The 17692-nt window shown below is 28.2% G+C and overlaps 1 protein-coding gene across 1 annotated transcript; it reads left to right on the top strand.

Moving 5' to 3' along the window:
* Positions 1-6773: 6773 nt before the first annotated feature.
* On the top strand, positions 6774-7481 carry LOC132923781 (52 kDa repressor of the inhibitor of the protein kinase-like). The gene is made up of 2 exons (XM_060987758.1): positions 6774-7304; positions 7368-7481. Exons 1-2 carry the CDS (start codon positions 6819-6821, stop codon positions 7479-7481), a joined length of 600 nt encoding a protein of 199 aa, XP_060843741.1. The 5' UTR covers positions 6774-6818.
* The last annotated feature ends 10211 nt before the right edge of the window (positions 7482-17692 follow it).

A 17692-nucleotide genomic window follows, 5' to 3' on the forward strand; every position in this document is an offset into this window, starting at 1 on the left:
AAATGATCAGATCAGATATATATATCTGAATATATACCATAAATCCGTAAGACATTTAAAAATAAAACAAAGTGTGTAGCCTGATATCGTCACTTAACCTCTTAACTTAAACTTATATGAAAAAAACTATATCATCGTCGATGTGTTTATTTCGAAATTATACATTGATTATTTTTTAAACAATCGTGAAATAAATCGTAAATAATAACGGTTTTTAAGTTTTAATTTACTGCAGCAATAACCAGTATTTTAAGTTTCACATTCTGAAGTGGCAAAATAATATATTTCTGGATATGTTGCAATGAACAAACATCGAATAGCTACATTAAACCAATAGTTTATAATTTATAAGCATTTAAAGACAACGAACGGGGTGTACAGTAGATCAAAAATTCACGGGTAAGTTTTAGGTTAGTCCACTAAACTCGCCTTCATTAAACTTTAATAAGTGGTTATAAATAATACAATAAATGTTGATCCAAAGGTAGCTTGCAGAAATTTGTACGGCATCACTCCTAGACAAGTATTTTGACTAAATTAAAAATAATTTATAGACCGTCGCTTTCAAAAAGACCAAAAACAACAATTTTAACCCGCAATATTAATTAACAAAATAATATTGTTTAAAAAAAAATCATGTGTGTATAATAATAAAACTATATAATATAATACGATTTCGTACTATATATTGCGTATACGTAAATAATACAGTTTTATGCATTAGACTAATGCATTACAAACAACACTAAAATTGTTTTTGTTTATACCATGAGAATTTTAAAAAATAAATTTGATACAGTTTTGAGGATACTTAGCTTTTGCTATTTTGATTTTTGTATATCAATACACTATAACTAATAAACTAATAATACCTACAACCACTACCGATAGTTTTTAGATATTAAGCATTTTTTTCTCATATTCTATAAAACTTTGAAACAAATAAATATGGTACATAATAAACATATTGTTTTAAGAACAAGAACATTTTTTTTTTTTATAATTTATTCAGTCAAACATAAAATATATCTTAAAAATGATAAAAGTTTAAAAAAATAATATTATTTTATTAGAAAATAATTACATTTTTTCGTTTCGTCAACAGTACTATACTAATTTCCATTACATAGAGCTTATACTCCTATTTTATACTTATAATAAAGTTTTCATCAAATAAAGTTTGTAAAAAAAAGACGTTTACAAGGCCTGCAAAAAGTATTCAATTAAAAACTACACATTTTTACTTTTAAATTTTTTTGAAGTTACAGCGCTTTTTTTATATTAAAATTTGTATTATTTTGTATCTTAATATACAAATATCTTTGATTATTTAAAACTGAAATGTGCTTCTAAATACTATGCATATTACAAGTTTTAATCCTTTACAGAGATTAGAAATAATCCTTTCCTGCACCGATGCTGTTGAAAGTTCTCATTTAGTTATCTATATTCTATAAGCATTAAAGTATATGCATAGATCAGAACTTTTAGCATTTCCATATTCTTAGAAACAATCTATATCTAGTTAGATAAAAATTCACTACATATTGACACATAGTAAAGAACGGATTGCTATTTATACGATTGTTCACACATTTGGAATAATTTTTACATAACTTAAGGCGATAAATTAAAGTGGGAAAGTCGATCTCAAGTGACAAGTATAGACTTGAAAAAAAAAATTTAAATCGATGAGAATTCCTATTACATTATAGAATACAGATAACCGGCAAGTTGAAAATAAAATACATCTACATTTCTATGTTTCACGTATGATAAACAAAGACAGCGTGCATTACCGCCTTAAAAAACGCCACCAAGGCTACAACGGATTACATGTAGAATGTAGATAATAATTTTTTAATATTAAATAATTCAATGACATGAGTAACTTTTAAACTGATCTCCAAGTATTTTAAAAATTGGAGACCAAAAAATCTCAGTAAAATTGACGCCACATTATTTCACCTTAATAACAAGAGATCTGACCACAGGTTAAAAATCAGTTTTCGAGGACATAGTGTTAAGTATAAATCTAGTCCAATATACTTGTGCTTTAACTTTCTAGGACTAATAGCTAACTAATGTCGTGATAAGTGTGGGTCTCACAACCATAGAAGAGAATTTAAAAACATACTTAATTACATAATGGAAAGCAAAATTATTAGGTATATTCATATTTTTTACACAGTGTAGCGATTATATATACTGGTCTTCGGTTTCATAATAATTAGTGGTCACGTCAATAAAATGGACACTAGTCTAAATCAATGTATGTGTGTTATTTAAGATACGATCAAGTATATCTCCTCGAATGATTAAGTAGCCGTTTTTCAGTGGCATCCCCCCGCAGAATCATTTGACAAAAATCACTGCTTACAACATGAATCAAATTTAGCAATTAACCCACTTTACCAAACCATATAATAATCACTTCAAAGTCTGTTGCGACCTAAATACTCGCAGACTAAAGTCTCGAAAAACCCTCTAGGAAATCACTGCTGTTCTAAATAATGTTAATTACGATATTCTACAAGTTATTAGGGAGTTAAATCGAAAGTAATCATCTTTTCTTTAAGACTCCGCGAGCAAACCGACTTGTCATACTCCTGCCGAAGGTATGTGGTCTACTTTAAGCTGGATTCAAACAGGGCACGAGAATTATAGGTGTACGTTAAACGCACACAGCTTGGACATTGTTCCTTAATCCTGCAAGCTGTGACTATGATCATACTAACAAAAATATAACACACATCGCACAAGACTATGTCCAAAGAGAAAATTCATATTAAATTGAATTCATATTAATATTGCTCTACTATTATTATTCTATAATAACTGTTTATTACTATTGTTATTCATTATTTTAAAAAAATAATTGAATTTCTGTTTGATTTTACTGAGGTTATCTATATAATATTATCCCATTTCTTATGCCATAAGAATAATAAATAAAAATTGTTAGTTATTAAACATTTTTAAACACGAGCTAAGCACTGTGATTATAAATAAACTGTAAAAATTCTTAGTTAAGTAAATGTGTGTATAATATTGTTTTACATGACATGAAGTGATCGTAACGCCACTACTCTGCCCCGTCCCACCTCACCACTGAGCTGAATACAGACCAATATAATATCATGTGAAAAATCCATTCGGGATAATATTTATTAATCTAATGTTTGTTTAAATAAATGTCGACAGTATAGATTATAGAAGATCGTGTTAGTTATTATTTATAGGTACCTAACTTATTACCATTATTTATGCGCACGCGGTTAATAATATTATTATACCTATTTTATAATCGGTAACCCGCGCGTAATATAGAGGGAGACGAAAACTGAGACAGACGCGTAGACGTCCGCGGGCACAACGCATTATACATATTACTATAATAATAAATTAATAAAACTAATCTATGCAACGGACGATGGTTATATTGTAAAGTGGCGAAATCAAAAATTGTATTCATTTACATATATTGCGAGTAATATAATATATATATATATATGCGATACGGTTATAATATAATATATACTCTTATATATGTATACAATATATAGTTTATTATTATTTATTGTGATATTATTAATTATAATACTCAAATAACATATTATTATTATAATAAATTAGTATTGAATAGACTCTATTCAATAGAGAAACGATTTAATATTGTAATACGAATTATTTTCATTTTTAATTTCATATTGATTTACACGATTGTGTGTGTACTGCAGTGTACTTCATCGATTATAAAAATATTAACCGTAGCAGTTTGCAATAAAGTACGATAATAAGAAATTAGGCGTCGTGTTATTGTTTTAGATTCTGAGCGGAGCGATGAATGTATTATAAAATTGTATCATGATGTTTTTTTTTTTTTTTATATGAGTATATTATGATAATATAAGCACTGCATCCGAATTGCGTGCCAAAAAAGTGACCAGTTTTGGTCAAAAACCGAATCGCGTGCGCAGTTTTCTTTTGACAGAGAGCGGAGTTGCGTGCGAGTATTTTCCAAATTGCGTGCTTAAAAGTTCGAGCAGACAACCGGTTTTCGTCGACTTGCACATATTATTCCATAAAAGTATACTGTTGGAAATATAACTAATAAATTCAATATAATATGTATACTGTACCTATCTTGGGTTTTCTCCGGTGAATGAAGACGGATTAGTAAATGAGGATTAGATACGAGTATATGACTATATAATATGATAAGTGTCTGTATATAGGTACTATAAAAAATAAAAATAGAATAAATAGAAAAAAATTAATTATCATGTATAGAAAATGATAAAGTAAACATTTTTTGAAAATTTCATATATACGTTTATTCGTTATATTATAAACAATATAAACGAGAAAATAATTTAACAACATCTATTTGAAATATAAAAATATATCTTACCTATACAAATATGTAACTGCTATAAAACAAAACAATTATTTGTTTTTATTTATAATATGTGTTTTGTGTAATTAAATAATTTTTTTTACTGATTTTATACTACATTTAAAATGTTTTCAAATCTCTGACCGAAGTAACGCAAATACAATTTTATACAAAATCCATTTTGATATTTTGATTGAATATTTTGAAAACAAATAATAGTAGATACTTGAAATTTTCAACAAATGTTTATATTATCGTTTTATATTTACAATAACATTTTTTTAAATATTTTGACTATTTTTGAGCTATTATTTATAGGCAAAAGACCTTTTCATTTTTTTTATTTTTATTATTGTTGATTTAACATTATTTGCTATAGGTATAAACAGTGGCGTACATACGGGGGGGGTTTTCGGGTTCAAACCCCCCCCAGGGCCAAAAAAAAATTGTGATATTATTGATGAATTGTAGTATATTCGTAGTTTCATAGTTATGCTTTGAACTTAAAGTATACTATACAAATATTATAATATTGAAATAATTATATTGATATAAGTATAGGTGTTTGAAAAGTTTTGTTAATTATGCTGTTTTTATATTCCTATTTAGCTACTAATTTACTGTATTGTAAAAGTAAACTGTAAATTGTTAAAAAACTTGAACAAAATAATATCTATTTATAGCAATTATTAATTATTCGTGTATACACGGACACACGTTATAATAATATACAGTATTGAATATTATACACTATACTTTACCAACAATGAAAAAAAATATAACGAAATTATGGTTGCCGTATACAATATATTATCAATCAGAATAGACGGTCGATTGTACAATCAGTTGTTTGTAGACATAAATACATAATATTGTCATTTGTCAATTTTTATTATCTCGACTGGACAATGGAGAAAAACCGATTACGATATAATCGTTTAATTTCGTGTGAACGACAATAATACAGCGAAAAAGATTCTATTTTTATAGCATTATCGTCTATCGTAAATGACCATGTTAAAATTTTTGTTCATTCTGTTTTATTCTGCGGCTGGAGAAAGTCAAAACTATTTACTAAACTCCATTGGTAAGTATTGAGATAAAATTAGTTAGAATTTATAACATTTTTAAATTAATTAATTAAAAAATGTAAATTTTTAAATTTTTAAATTCATAAATTGTTTATTACGCTGGTAAAACGCCGGTTCAAAACTTTGTTGTGAGTGTGCTTGTCGGAACACCGAACAAGAATATTATTACAATATATTAACCAACACTATGTATATAAAAATGAATTAAAAATACATAATATTATATAATATTATACAATATTTAATTTACTTTTTATTTTTTTTTATCTCTCATATACATGTTTATAATAATTTTTTGGGTATAGTAACATTGCTTTTATTCGGATATTTTTATTCCCATCACTAGTTTTAACGAAGAGCAAAATGTAGTGGCTTACTAACTAACAATTATTTGATTATTGTTTTCACATCATAATCATTATCATTTGATATATTTTAGGTTTTGAAGGTAAAATAAATAGTAGGTAGTCATGGCTGAAAAAAAACAATCGAAAATTCAATCTTTTTTTTCAAAACCTTCCTCAGTAATGAATTCATTGTCAAATTCATTGAATCCAACTTCAATAGTTATCAGTTCTTCTGATACGCCTATCACTCAGCTCACATCTTCGACTACAAATATTAATTGTACATCTACCAGTTATAAATTTGGTATTAATACTCAATATTTACGTGGGCAAGGATATGACGGGGCAGCTGCGATGGCCGGAAAATTTAATGGTGTCCAGGCTCACATTAACGAAATTCACCCAAATGCACTATATGTTCATTGTTCAGCTCACTCGCTAAATTTAGCTGTTTCTAAATCCTGTAGTGTACCAGCCATACGTGATTGTCTTGGAACAATAAGTCAAATTAGAGATTTTTTTATTTATCCAAAGAGGAAATCAGTTTTAATTCAAAAAATAGAAAACTCGTCAGAAACATCATCTAAAAAGACGCTAAAAAGAAGTTGCGAGACTCGCTGGATTGAAAGATACCATGCCGTTCATGACTTTTTGGAACTCTTTGAGTATGTTGAAGAAGCGTTGGAAGATATTTCTGAATGGAATGACAATGATACATCTGAAAAAGCAAGACGGCTTAGATTCTGTATGTTAAATTCAGAATTTATTGTTTGTTTGTTTGTTTTGAATAAAGTATTTGCATTAGGTTTAATCTTATCAAAAGTTCTACAACAAACAAGTATAGATCTCAAAGAAGCTATGTCATTGGCACAAAACACAAGACAAGAACTTCAAGAGATTAGATTGAATGCTGAAAAAGAATTTGGAGATATATTTGAACGTGTAAAATCATTGGCTGAGAAAATTGACATTGAGATAAACATGCCAAGAATATCAAAAAGACAAACCAACAGGTGTAACATTCAAACAGACGATCCAGAAATATTTTATCGAGTATCAGTATTTATTCCATACATTGACAAATTCATAAATGAATTGGAAGAAAGATTTACAAATCACCAAAGTACATTGACAAACTTTCATTCCTTATTTAAAGAAAGTGGTTATGAAGAAGATTTAATATCTCTTACAAAACAGTACAGTGAAGATCTGGAAGATGTTGGAAATCGCGATGAGGTATTTAAAAATGAGTTCAAACTTTGGCAACGAAAACTTAAATCACTATTAGAAATAGATAAGCCAAAAAATGCAATGGAAGCTATTTACATATGTAATGAAGCCATGTACCCAAATATTTTTAAGTTACTTAAGATATTAGCAACTCTACCGGTTTCTTCTGCCACTAATGAAAGGACATTTTCAACTCTTAAAAGAATAAAAACTTACTTGCGCAACTCTACTTCTGAGGTATGTTTAATTTAAATAATAGTATTAATTAACTTAATTTAATGTTGTAATTAATTTTAATAGGGAAGACTTAATGGTCTAGCTGTGCTCTCGATCAACAAAACCGATTCAATTACTCCTGATGAAGTGCTGGTTGAACTATCCAATAAAAAAAGGAGACTAGAATTTTTATTATAAATAACTAATAATATAAAATGTATAATATTCTGTATATAATATTCTTTGCATACTAACCTACCATAAGTTATATTAACCTTTGTATTTGTTTCATTATATTAAATATTAATATTTATATGTATTTGATTGTTAGAGAAATGGATAGTTTTAAAGGGAAGGTTATTATGTTAGTTTTTTTTTTAATCCCCCCCCAAAGCAAATTTGAATGTACGCCACTGGGTATAAACACTTGAAAATGTAATACAAGATTCCACAAAAGATGTTTTTATATCTGTATAAAAATGTTAAAAATACATACATTGTATATGAGTTTAAAGCTAGAATTTTAACAAAATTCGTCAAATCACAAAAAATTACTTATATATGTTTAAATAGCAAATTCTAGGGACCGGAGTAAAATTTCGAGTTAAAGAAGTTCAAGATAACCAAGTTCGACTGTAACTATTTTCAATTTTTTTTTTTTTTATCTAAGTATTGAAAATTTGATACAAGATTCCTACATATTAAGTACATAGTTCATAGTGGAACCATAAATCTAAAAAATATACAAAAACAAGTATTATCGAAATTATTTATTTAAATGTTTATTATTTTTTATATTATTTAAAAATATTTTTCGTAAAAACTTATAAGTTTTACGTATATTATATTATTATGAATTTTATTATATGGTACGAAATTTTTGATTAATTTTATGATATTATCTATTTATATTATTAATCTATTTGTATTGTTTTACGATATTTACAGAAGGGTGTCATTAAATTTTAAGTTATATTATAACTTGATATAATAATATAGTATAATCACAATAAACTATAAATATTAAACACATATTATTATAATAAATTATAATTAAACACTAATAAATAATGTAAATATGTATATAATAAATGCGATAATTGCAGAAAAAATATACCCATCCATACATACTACTTTTTACTAAAAGTAAAATAAACTTCTTTAAGAACTATATCAAAAAATCCTTATCAGGCACTTAGTTATAAAATCTGAAAGACCGTTTCCGCTCAGAATCGTTTTTCGTATACAATGATATCATTGAATTCAAATGTATAACACCTATAATAGTAACCCCCCACTCAACTCTAATGTACAGCGGAACGGTACCCACTTACGACTTACCTATCTTTTTAAATCTTTAATTTTTTTGCATATAAGTTTTTGGTTACAAAAAGGTTTTTGTTTAACCTGTATTTCTTTAATAATGTATATGTACACAAAACACAGCGTTTGTTTATATAGATATATACACTAAAAAACTATTTGACCGATCTTAACGAAATTTTCGGAGATTATTTTATTATTTGATTTTTATTGATATCTGAGAATGTTAAAATGTAGTTTAAATAACCACGTCAAATATAATATGTAGTTACAATTTTTTTATTTTCGTTGATTAAATGATTTTTAAACTATAAATTGATCGTTGTTCCCTCAATGAAGTGGTAATTATAGTATAATTATACATGTAAATGCAAATTACATATTCGAAAAAGTGATATTAATATTAATATATTCATGGATTTTTTCGGGTTTGGGATATTTGACTGATGTCTATTGCTCTTTACATTAGATATAATGGCGCGCAAATACACAATTAGAGCATATACCTGCACTCGTCTGTTACGTGTTCCCGACTATAAAAAATTATACTATAATATTATGTTATACTGATGTACCTATATATATTATTATAACGTACCGTTAAAGTTGACCTACTTGACATAATTTTTTTTTTAAGAGAAATATGTATACAAATAAAACAAATTAATGTTATTATCTTTTCCGCTTTTTTGTAGAATTGATTTTTTTATTATTATTATTATTATTATTATTTTAATGTCTTTCAAAATACCGCCTTCATAGTCAACAAGCTTATTTTTGAAAATATAGATTCTACATTTGGAAGTGAAGATCGCCGCGTATCATAATATCAGAACTGTCGATTTAATGTGTGGATTGTTTCTACTACAAGTATAGATAGTTTGAGTGTTGACTTGAATTCGTGGGTCACAAAAGCAATGTCAGTTTCGTGTTAATCTCCGCTGTAATAATAATTACGAAGACAGGAATAAATCTCCATTCGTCGCTATAAACTGTAGATCTAATTTCTACTTTAGCTTGAATAACGGGAAGAAGGCCGAAAGGTGTGGTTTATCTCATTTTTGTAGATAGGTACATTAATAATGCTTCTTTTCTAGGATGCCATCATCCAATCAGCGTGTCACTAATAACACAAACCGTACACCCAAGACAATTGTATTTGTTTTTCGGCAACTTCTGCAGTGTAACTGTTGACTGCGTCAGAACTCAAATCATTCCGAGTATCAAAATTATTCGAATCTGAATAATTATCTGGACACTACCTATCACCACGTTGTAACTGCCACGGTGTTATTTTCGTTTATCGTGAAATAATGAATTATTAATCATTCTAAATACAGGGTCTGAGATCACTAATTATAAACAACTAAATTTCACGGTAGGTCAATTTCAGGAGGTAGTAGATCACGAATTGCAGGATACCCCATGTACCTAATAGTTTTTGAACCTGATTTGAAGTTATTACAAATCAATGTTTTTGAAAAAATATACATATATGTATTTTAAATTTATTTTAAAATATTATTATGCACTATTTTTTTTTTTTAGTCTTTTTATAACTACCATACATATTAATAATTTTATATTTCTATAAACACAATATATTCTATGAAGTATTTCAATGCATTAGCAATATCAAATTTCTAACTATAGTAGTGAATTAGTTATAACTTAAATTAAACCTTATAAGTTCTTAAATTGTATACGTGTAAGCTGGCACATGGGTAAACGTATAATAATATTCTATCTATACCAATTTTTTATGCAAAACTCCGTTCATCAAAACTTTTCTACTAAGTATTAATACTATTGATGGTTTTTAATTAACCACTTAATTGATATTTATACTGTATAAATTATACATGGCACGCTTAAAAAAATATTATGATTGTACGAAATTAAAAAATCGATGTTATCATTCAAAATAAGTAGTTTAACTGCGGGTGGTACAACTCTGTTGTAGGTATACTTATATAATAAATAATTATATGTCGAACGATTCAGTGTAATGGATGTGAAATTTTAATTCAATGTGCATCTTTGAACGATTCTGATTGGAGACAGTTTGTCATAGCCTATATCACCATAATAATAGTAAAACTACTTAATAAAATACAGTTTTAGCTATTAAAGTAATTTATTTTACTATAAAAATTACGATGGGTTTTTGACGAAAACATTACATTTATTATATTATTAGTGTTGAATTATTATAATAATTTTTGAGATAATACTATTATATAGTATAACTATATGAAAAAATTATGTAAATAGAATATATAAATACAATTTAAATCAATTATATATTAAATTTGATCTAAATAGTTATTTTGAAAATGTCATTGTGTATAGTAAAATGTATAACATACCTACAAATGTATAGTCGCTATGAACAATGTTTTGGATCATAAAATAATAATGAAAATCGTTGAAATATGTAATTTTGTCTAAATTTTAAATTGTAAATTCAAAATATATCAAATACTACCAAATGCTTTTAATTATTATTTTACGAACTTGCAATTAACGAATTAACGTATTACATAGTATAATATATGGTAATTGTTATTTCTTTGTTGCACTTTAGAAACCTAATATTTTGAAAGTTATCTTCGTCATGTTGATGTTAATTCTTTTTTTTTGTCATGGTCACTCACCCACATCGAATAAATTATTATTATTGGAGTGTGCAATATTATTTTCGTAACTATTTTTTTTTTCGGAAACAAACCCAAATGAATGTGTTTTAAAAAGTATTTGAATATGTTTGCTCAACAGATAAAGGTTTAGATTCTGAGCAGGTGAAACAGTTAAATTAGAACAGATAAATGTCTCGATTAATAAAATTAATTCATTCATATTTAACATATAATTTACAAATCTTTTTACATAATCCAAATGCATCTTCGGCTCTATTTGGTTATTACTTAATAATATCGAATAGGTAATATTATATATTGCCATTTATATCGTGTGGTGCTGCAGAAAAAATATAAACCGACGGAATTATAGGCAGGTTAAAAACGTAGATACCTAATGTTTAGGTCGTCCTAATGCTTTACGAAATGGGCTAATTTTATGAAAGTTTTTAAATTTACAATTAATAAATATGTGCAGAAATTGTGCTCCAAAAATGTAGTTGTGATCGCTGGACGCTACAGCACATGTACATTATGGACTAAAGCTTGGCGATTTGACTATAACGAAACAATTTAGAAAACCCAAACCATAGGTATACATAAAAGAAAAAAAACCGTCAAAAACTGATCACTCGATATTGAGGTCCCTATTTTATGGGTATTTAATTGAAATCATTTTCAAAAATGCAATGATTTGTCATTAAATCCAAGTCTAATAAATCCATTAAAGTAAATGATTTAAAATTTACCGTACAGCAGAACGATTGAAATACCGCTTTTTTAAATTAATTAATTTAAAACTAACCACGTACATACCTTTTTGATTTAAAAAGACTGGATGTAAAGTTGTTGTTAAGTGTCTCCCTTGATCCACCATTATAACAGAACTCATTGCTTTCATTTTCGAAATAACTTCTGAATACGTTTTATTTTCTACAGGATTAACATAAATTTCATACCCAAATTTAGCGATTATTATTAATTTTAATATTAGTTTTTAAATATTAAGCGAAGTATTAAATAAAAAGGCGAACAAGACAACTTAATAAACGTCAAACGAAAATGAGAAACTATTATTTTTATACATGAAATTCAAAACTTTATCTAGGTATACAGTGTTTACACTATACAGGTATATGATATTCACGATAACTTAATTGAACGAGACGAAACACTAAGTCACGATAAAAATACCACGATTAAACTTTAAGCGCATTTAATGTCATCATATTATAATATGACAGGTATAGCAGGTATATAATACTGAATATTACAATATTAATTTATATACCTACACTTATAAGGATCTTATATCTGGCATTGGGTTTTTACTGTTTTGAGGTTTACCGTTTAACCGCGGCGTATATAATACTATTACTTACGGTATAATTTATAGGTAGAACAAATATGGTTTTTAATTTTCTTACTTTCGGCTTATATATAAAGTTTTAAATAGATCAATTATTTTAAACGAAATTTAAACACACGGATATCCGAGTAATTACACGTGTATCGGTACACGTGTACCCGGATTTCAATTACACGTGTAGCATAATTCATTACACAGATATTAATACGTTTAAAATACGTATACGCGGGATCCGTGTGCACGTGTGTTGGTTAATACCTGGTCAATATCACAAGCTCTACTCGATATACAATATGACCTCGGAGATGAGGAGATGAATAATAATTTTTTAAACTGCAGAAGTGGTGCCTAATATAATATTGTCTTTATATGAGCGCGGGGCAGTACACATATTATTAGTAAATCTTTGGAAAGTTTTGTGAAACGCGTGGGTATCGATAGGCCGCAAGCCACAATATCGGTATTCTTGATGGAAATACGTTACGATCGGGAATAGCACAATCGCGAGCGCGGAAACGCGTGTATATTATATGACGTAAACTGTGAAGTATATTATAATATGATTTTTACGCCATAAATTGTTCTGGACGCTTCGTCGTCGGGACCATAAAATCGGCGATTTTCGATTATCGTAAATATTTTCGGAAAATCTAATATTTATAATGAAAAATAAAAATGTCTACCTTTTTTTTAGCGTCGTATGCTTGCGGTGAAGGTGGTAGAAAGTTAAAATAAAATGTTTAACTACAAAATATAATAACAGAATATATAATAATGTATAATGTATGTATTATGATAAAGTTGTGTTATAAACAATGATGGATTAAATCAACGCGGGTACAAGCTAATGTAATATAGATGAAATGTATAAATTTTATAATATTATTTACTATTATTATTATTTAAGTATATGCATATAATTCGTTTTGGCCAGATAAATGGATTATTTTTGATATCATACAAGGATGACCATCAAATGATGACTATGCTTGAATAAATTCAAAATAAAACAATCTATATATTCAGCTTGAATCCAAAAAGACCGCTATAATTGTATACATTTACAATTGTACAAATTATATTACATTTTATAAATAAATAAATTTTAAAACGTAAACGAATTCAACGACGCTTTCAAAATAAAATGTCATATTTAGAACCACGTTATACGAACTATACAATATAATATAAAACTAGCTCGTATATATTAAAGACAACTGTTTATAGTCTAATAAAGATTATATACATTACATAATATAATACTACAAGCACTCAAAGCATAATAACGAACCCGATAAACTTTGGAAGGTCAAAAGTAAAATGTCCCCAACCGTACTTTAAAAAATAATTAAGAAAAACAAATAAAAGGGGGAAGTATAGGTAAACCGTTCATCCGCTATACAGTAGAATATGTCAAGTGTACCTCGTCTCTTGGGTAAGCCACTGTGATGGATGTTTGAATTCAATGATTAATCATTGATTACGAAAAACGATTCCATGTCGTGTATACGGTCTATTAACCCATTGTACTATTATTAAGTATATTTTATGATATACTTACATATTTATGTATTGAATTTAAAGTAATTTTTTTTTATTAGCACTAACGTCAAATTATATTAATTTTTGCAAAAAAAAAAAATTTTTTTCATCATGTTAATATTTAATCAATTTAATAGTACAACAGATTTTCTATCAGAGACGATACTAAATTATTGCTGCAGTCGAGGCTTTTCCGATAACGGTCAAGACTCCTCCAATGGTGGTTGAGGCTTCTCAGTAGGCAAACGAAGGTTCTCTGACGACGATCGAAGATTCTTCGACGATGGTCACGTTGTCTGTGAAGATGGTCACATATTCTGTGACGACGGTCGATGCTTCTGCAAATACGTTCACAGCTTTGGCGAATAATGCGGCGGCGAAAATCACGAAAGTGGTTTTCAGAAAAGATCATTAGGTTTACACTACTACTCTTGCGGAAGATCAAATCCGATTGGGTTTCGTCCATTTCCGTGGGCAATTCAGCGTATAATTCAGCCATCGTAATAAACGTACACCTAGGGAGTATTTATAAAAAATCAAATTATTTAAAACTATCACAACGTTACTGTCGCCGTGACAAAAATTGTCAATATGTAATAACATTATAGCAATAAACAATAATAATATCCTAGCGAAATCGAATCCGATTAGATCACTAAGTCGACGCATACACATTGTAATAATTATGATTTTGGCCGCGGGCGCACCAAAAATGCTCATCCTCGTGTTTCTATATTTAATAAATTGGTATATCCAAATTTTGATTTTTAAAATTTTTCAATATACGTTTAGCATCTTTATAGAATACGCCTTAATTTAGTCCGAGTTTTACATACAATTTCAAACATTTTAAAATATATTATGGTTTTTATATTATTATATTATATTTAAAAATTTCGAAAATCAAATTTTAAACTGCCGCGTCACCGAAGAAGAAAGATTCGGTGAACATTATCGACGAACCACCCCGTATGATATAATATAGTATTGCAATAAATATACCGAAAGCAAATCGCGCTCGTAAAACGTCTACGTGTGTACATACGCTCTTCTCCAATATTATATGCATACGCGTACATTTATTATATGTTATAACTTTTTTGTCGTATATTTCCATCTCAGATTTTGTTTTTAATTTTTTTTTGCGACAGGAATTTTACTCCTTCTTAGAGCGCATTGGATAATATTCCGTAGGCCGTGTGGCGTGTATACATTTTTTAAAAACGCCGTTTTGCCTACAGAGGACAATAATACACCGCGCCATACGGTTGAGAATAAAATATGCCATCGAAACATCATGTATACGTTTAATGATATTTAGAAGATCACAAAAATATTTTACGTCTAAAGAGCAAAAAACAAACTGCGACGTACAAAATAGTATATAATGATAAATAATATGTTATGCAAAAATATGCAAAGTAAAATTTAAAATTTTAATCCTAGACACACCACGGGACGAATTATTTATATCGAGTCAGATTTCAAATATTTACTCGGCACACAAATATGCAAATGCATCGAGACCTATCGCTATGTAACATAATATATACGCGTATTTTACATTATAAGTACGCGCGCTGCGACGGCCTACGCAAATTACGCCCGCGCGCGCGTGCATATTATTGTCTTTGCGGACCGCTTAAGAAAAAAATAAAATAAAAAAAAACCTATAACAATATACCTATACGCTGCATCAGGTATGCGTAAAATAATAATAATATATTCTATAGGTGTCTACTACCTATACCGCACCTTTCTCGGTCCGGTTTGTGTATAAAAATGCGCTGCGGCGATTTAGCACCGCGACGGAGCCACTCGATGGCCAAGAAATCGGTTTGTGTAACTGCAGTTATACGGGACGATTCAAAAGTCGTCTTCCGCGGAGGGAGGTGGTATTTTGTGCCAATTTTATCGTCTGTAATTTTCCGCCGCCTGCAATAGGTACATTTAAGTACACGTGTAATTTGCGCCAAAATATAAAAATATAACATGTATTTTGCGCCACATCTAAAAATTAATTTCAGTAAATTTGCGGCACGACAGAAAACGAAATAGAATAATATGTAATCTGCGACACACCTTTAACTTCAGTTGTTGGAATTTAAGTATACTTATATACATTTGTTTATAACTATGATATGGCTGAATTTTATACATTGGAATTATTATACTTTTTTTTAATTACTTTTAATAATTTTCTAGAAATGTATAACTATTAAAATTAACTTGATTAGTCAATAATTAAAAATACGATATGTTAATCTGTAAAAATAATTTTTTTAAAAGTGCCGCAAATTACCAAATAAATTTTCAAATGTGGCGCAAATTGCATAAATATTTTTTTCTTCAGGTTGTTTTTTGTTGCAAATTACATAAGCCCGTCTCCGATGTCTAGCATAATATTATATTATAATAATATCGTTTCGTTACTTCATTAGGACGTTTTTCTTTCTTTCCGTCGCCGATAATAATTAATGTGCGATATAATCGTTGCGGCGAGCGTTCGATTTCGTGGCGATTATCGAACTGCAGCCGTCAGTCGCGGACAGTGTCCTGACGAGCGAATCGAAAAAAAAATCATTTCCCTATTTTTCAATACCGTGTGTGCCGTCAGATGGTGTAGACGTATTGTCAACACGCACTGTATATTATACAATATATTAAAACTTGGATTGTCCTATGAATATAATATAATATTTTATTCAATTCACCTCCACCGCCGCATGACCATATTGTCGAGATAAGTTATGAATTTTTGAAATCGGACGAAGGAAGTCTTCTGAATCACTCTGTATTATATTATATTCCACTACATAATCGTCGTCATCCATTACATCACTTCACAGCGTGTTTGGACCTCACATGGCAGACGTCGTGCGATCCGCGCGGACGAAAAAATGTAAACGTTTGTTTGAAAAAAAAAAATAATAATAAATGATCGACTTATCCTTTGCCGTTATATAATACAATTATATAAACAATATAAATAGCCAAATAGACTGCCAGACGGATAACATATGAATATAATATGTCATACTCAGATAACAATTACAGAAGTGTGCGATATTATAGGTAAATACGCGAGAGACCAAAGTTGCAGCGGATCAGGAGGGTTTTATTTTATTTGTTCGCTTGTTAGTGTATTGAAAAATATATACTGTAATTTAAAATTTACTCATGTCTGAAAATTCTCAATTATAATATTTTGAAAAAAAACTCATTTTATGTTAAAAAGTAATTTACTTTAAAAAAAAAAATGTATATTTTAGAAAATTGTAAAAAGTAAACTACTTGACTGAAATTTAACGTTTTTATCATTAAACTTTTCTAAAAATGGGATTACCGAATTGGACATTTCAATTTTTTTCCCAATAAAGGTGCGATCATATTTAAAATGTGTAAAAAAAAAAATTAGGTTATGTATAATCATGAAATAAATAAATACAGTATAGTATATAGTATAATATACATATAAGTTATTTTATTTCGATTAGTGTTATTAAGATATTCAACAGGATCACGTCGTGTTTAAG

This window comes from Rhopalosiphum padi, chromosome 3 (assembly GCF_020882245.1).
Source record: "Rhopalosiphum padi isolate XX-2018 chromosome 3, ASM2088224v1, whole genome shotgun sequence".
Classification (NCBI taxonomy): Eukaryota; Metazoa; Arthropoda; class Insecta; order Hemiptera; family Aphididae; genus Rhopalosiphum; species Rhopalosiphum padi.

Excerpts from the sequence above, each read along its gene's own strand:
- LOC132923781 (XM_060987758.1), top strand. The coding sequence starts at position 6,819 with ATGCCAAGAATATCAAAAAGACAAACCAACAGGTGTAACATTCAAACA. Across the intron at positions 7,305-7,367 it reads TGCGCAACTCTACTTCTGAG|GGAAGACTTAATGGTCTAGC; the intron begins GTATGTTTAATT and ends TAATTTTAATAG.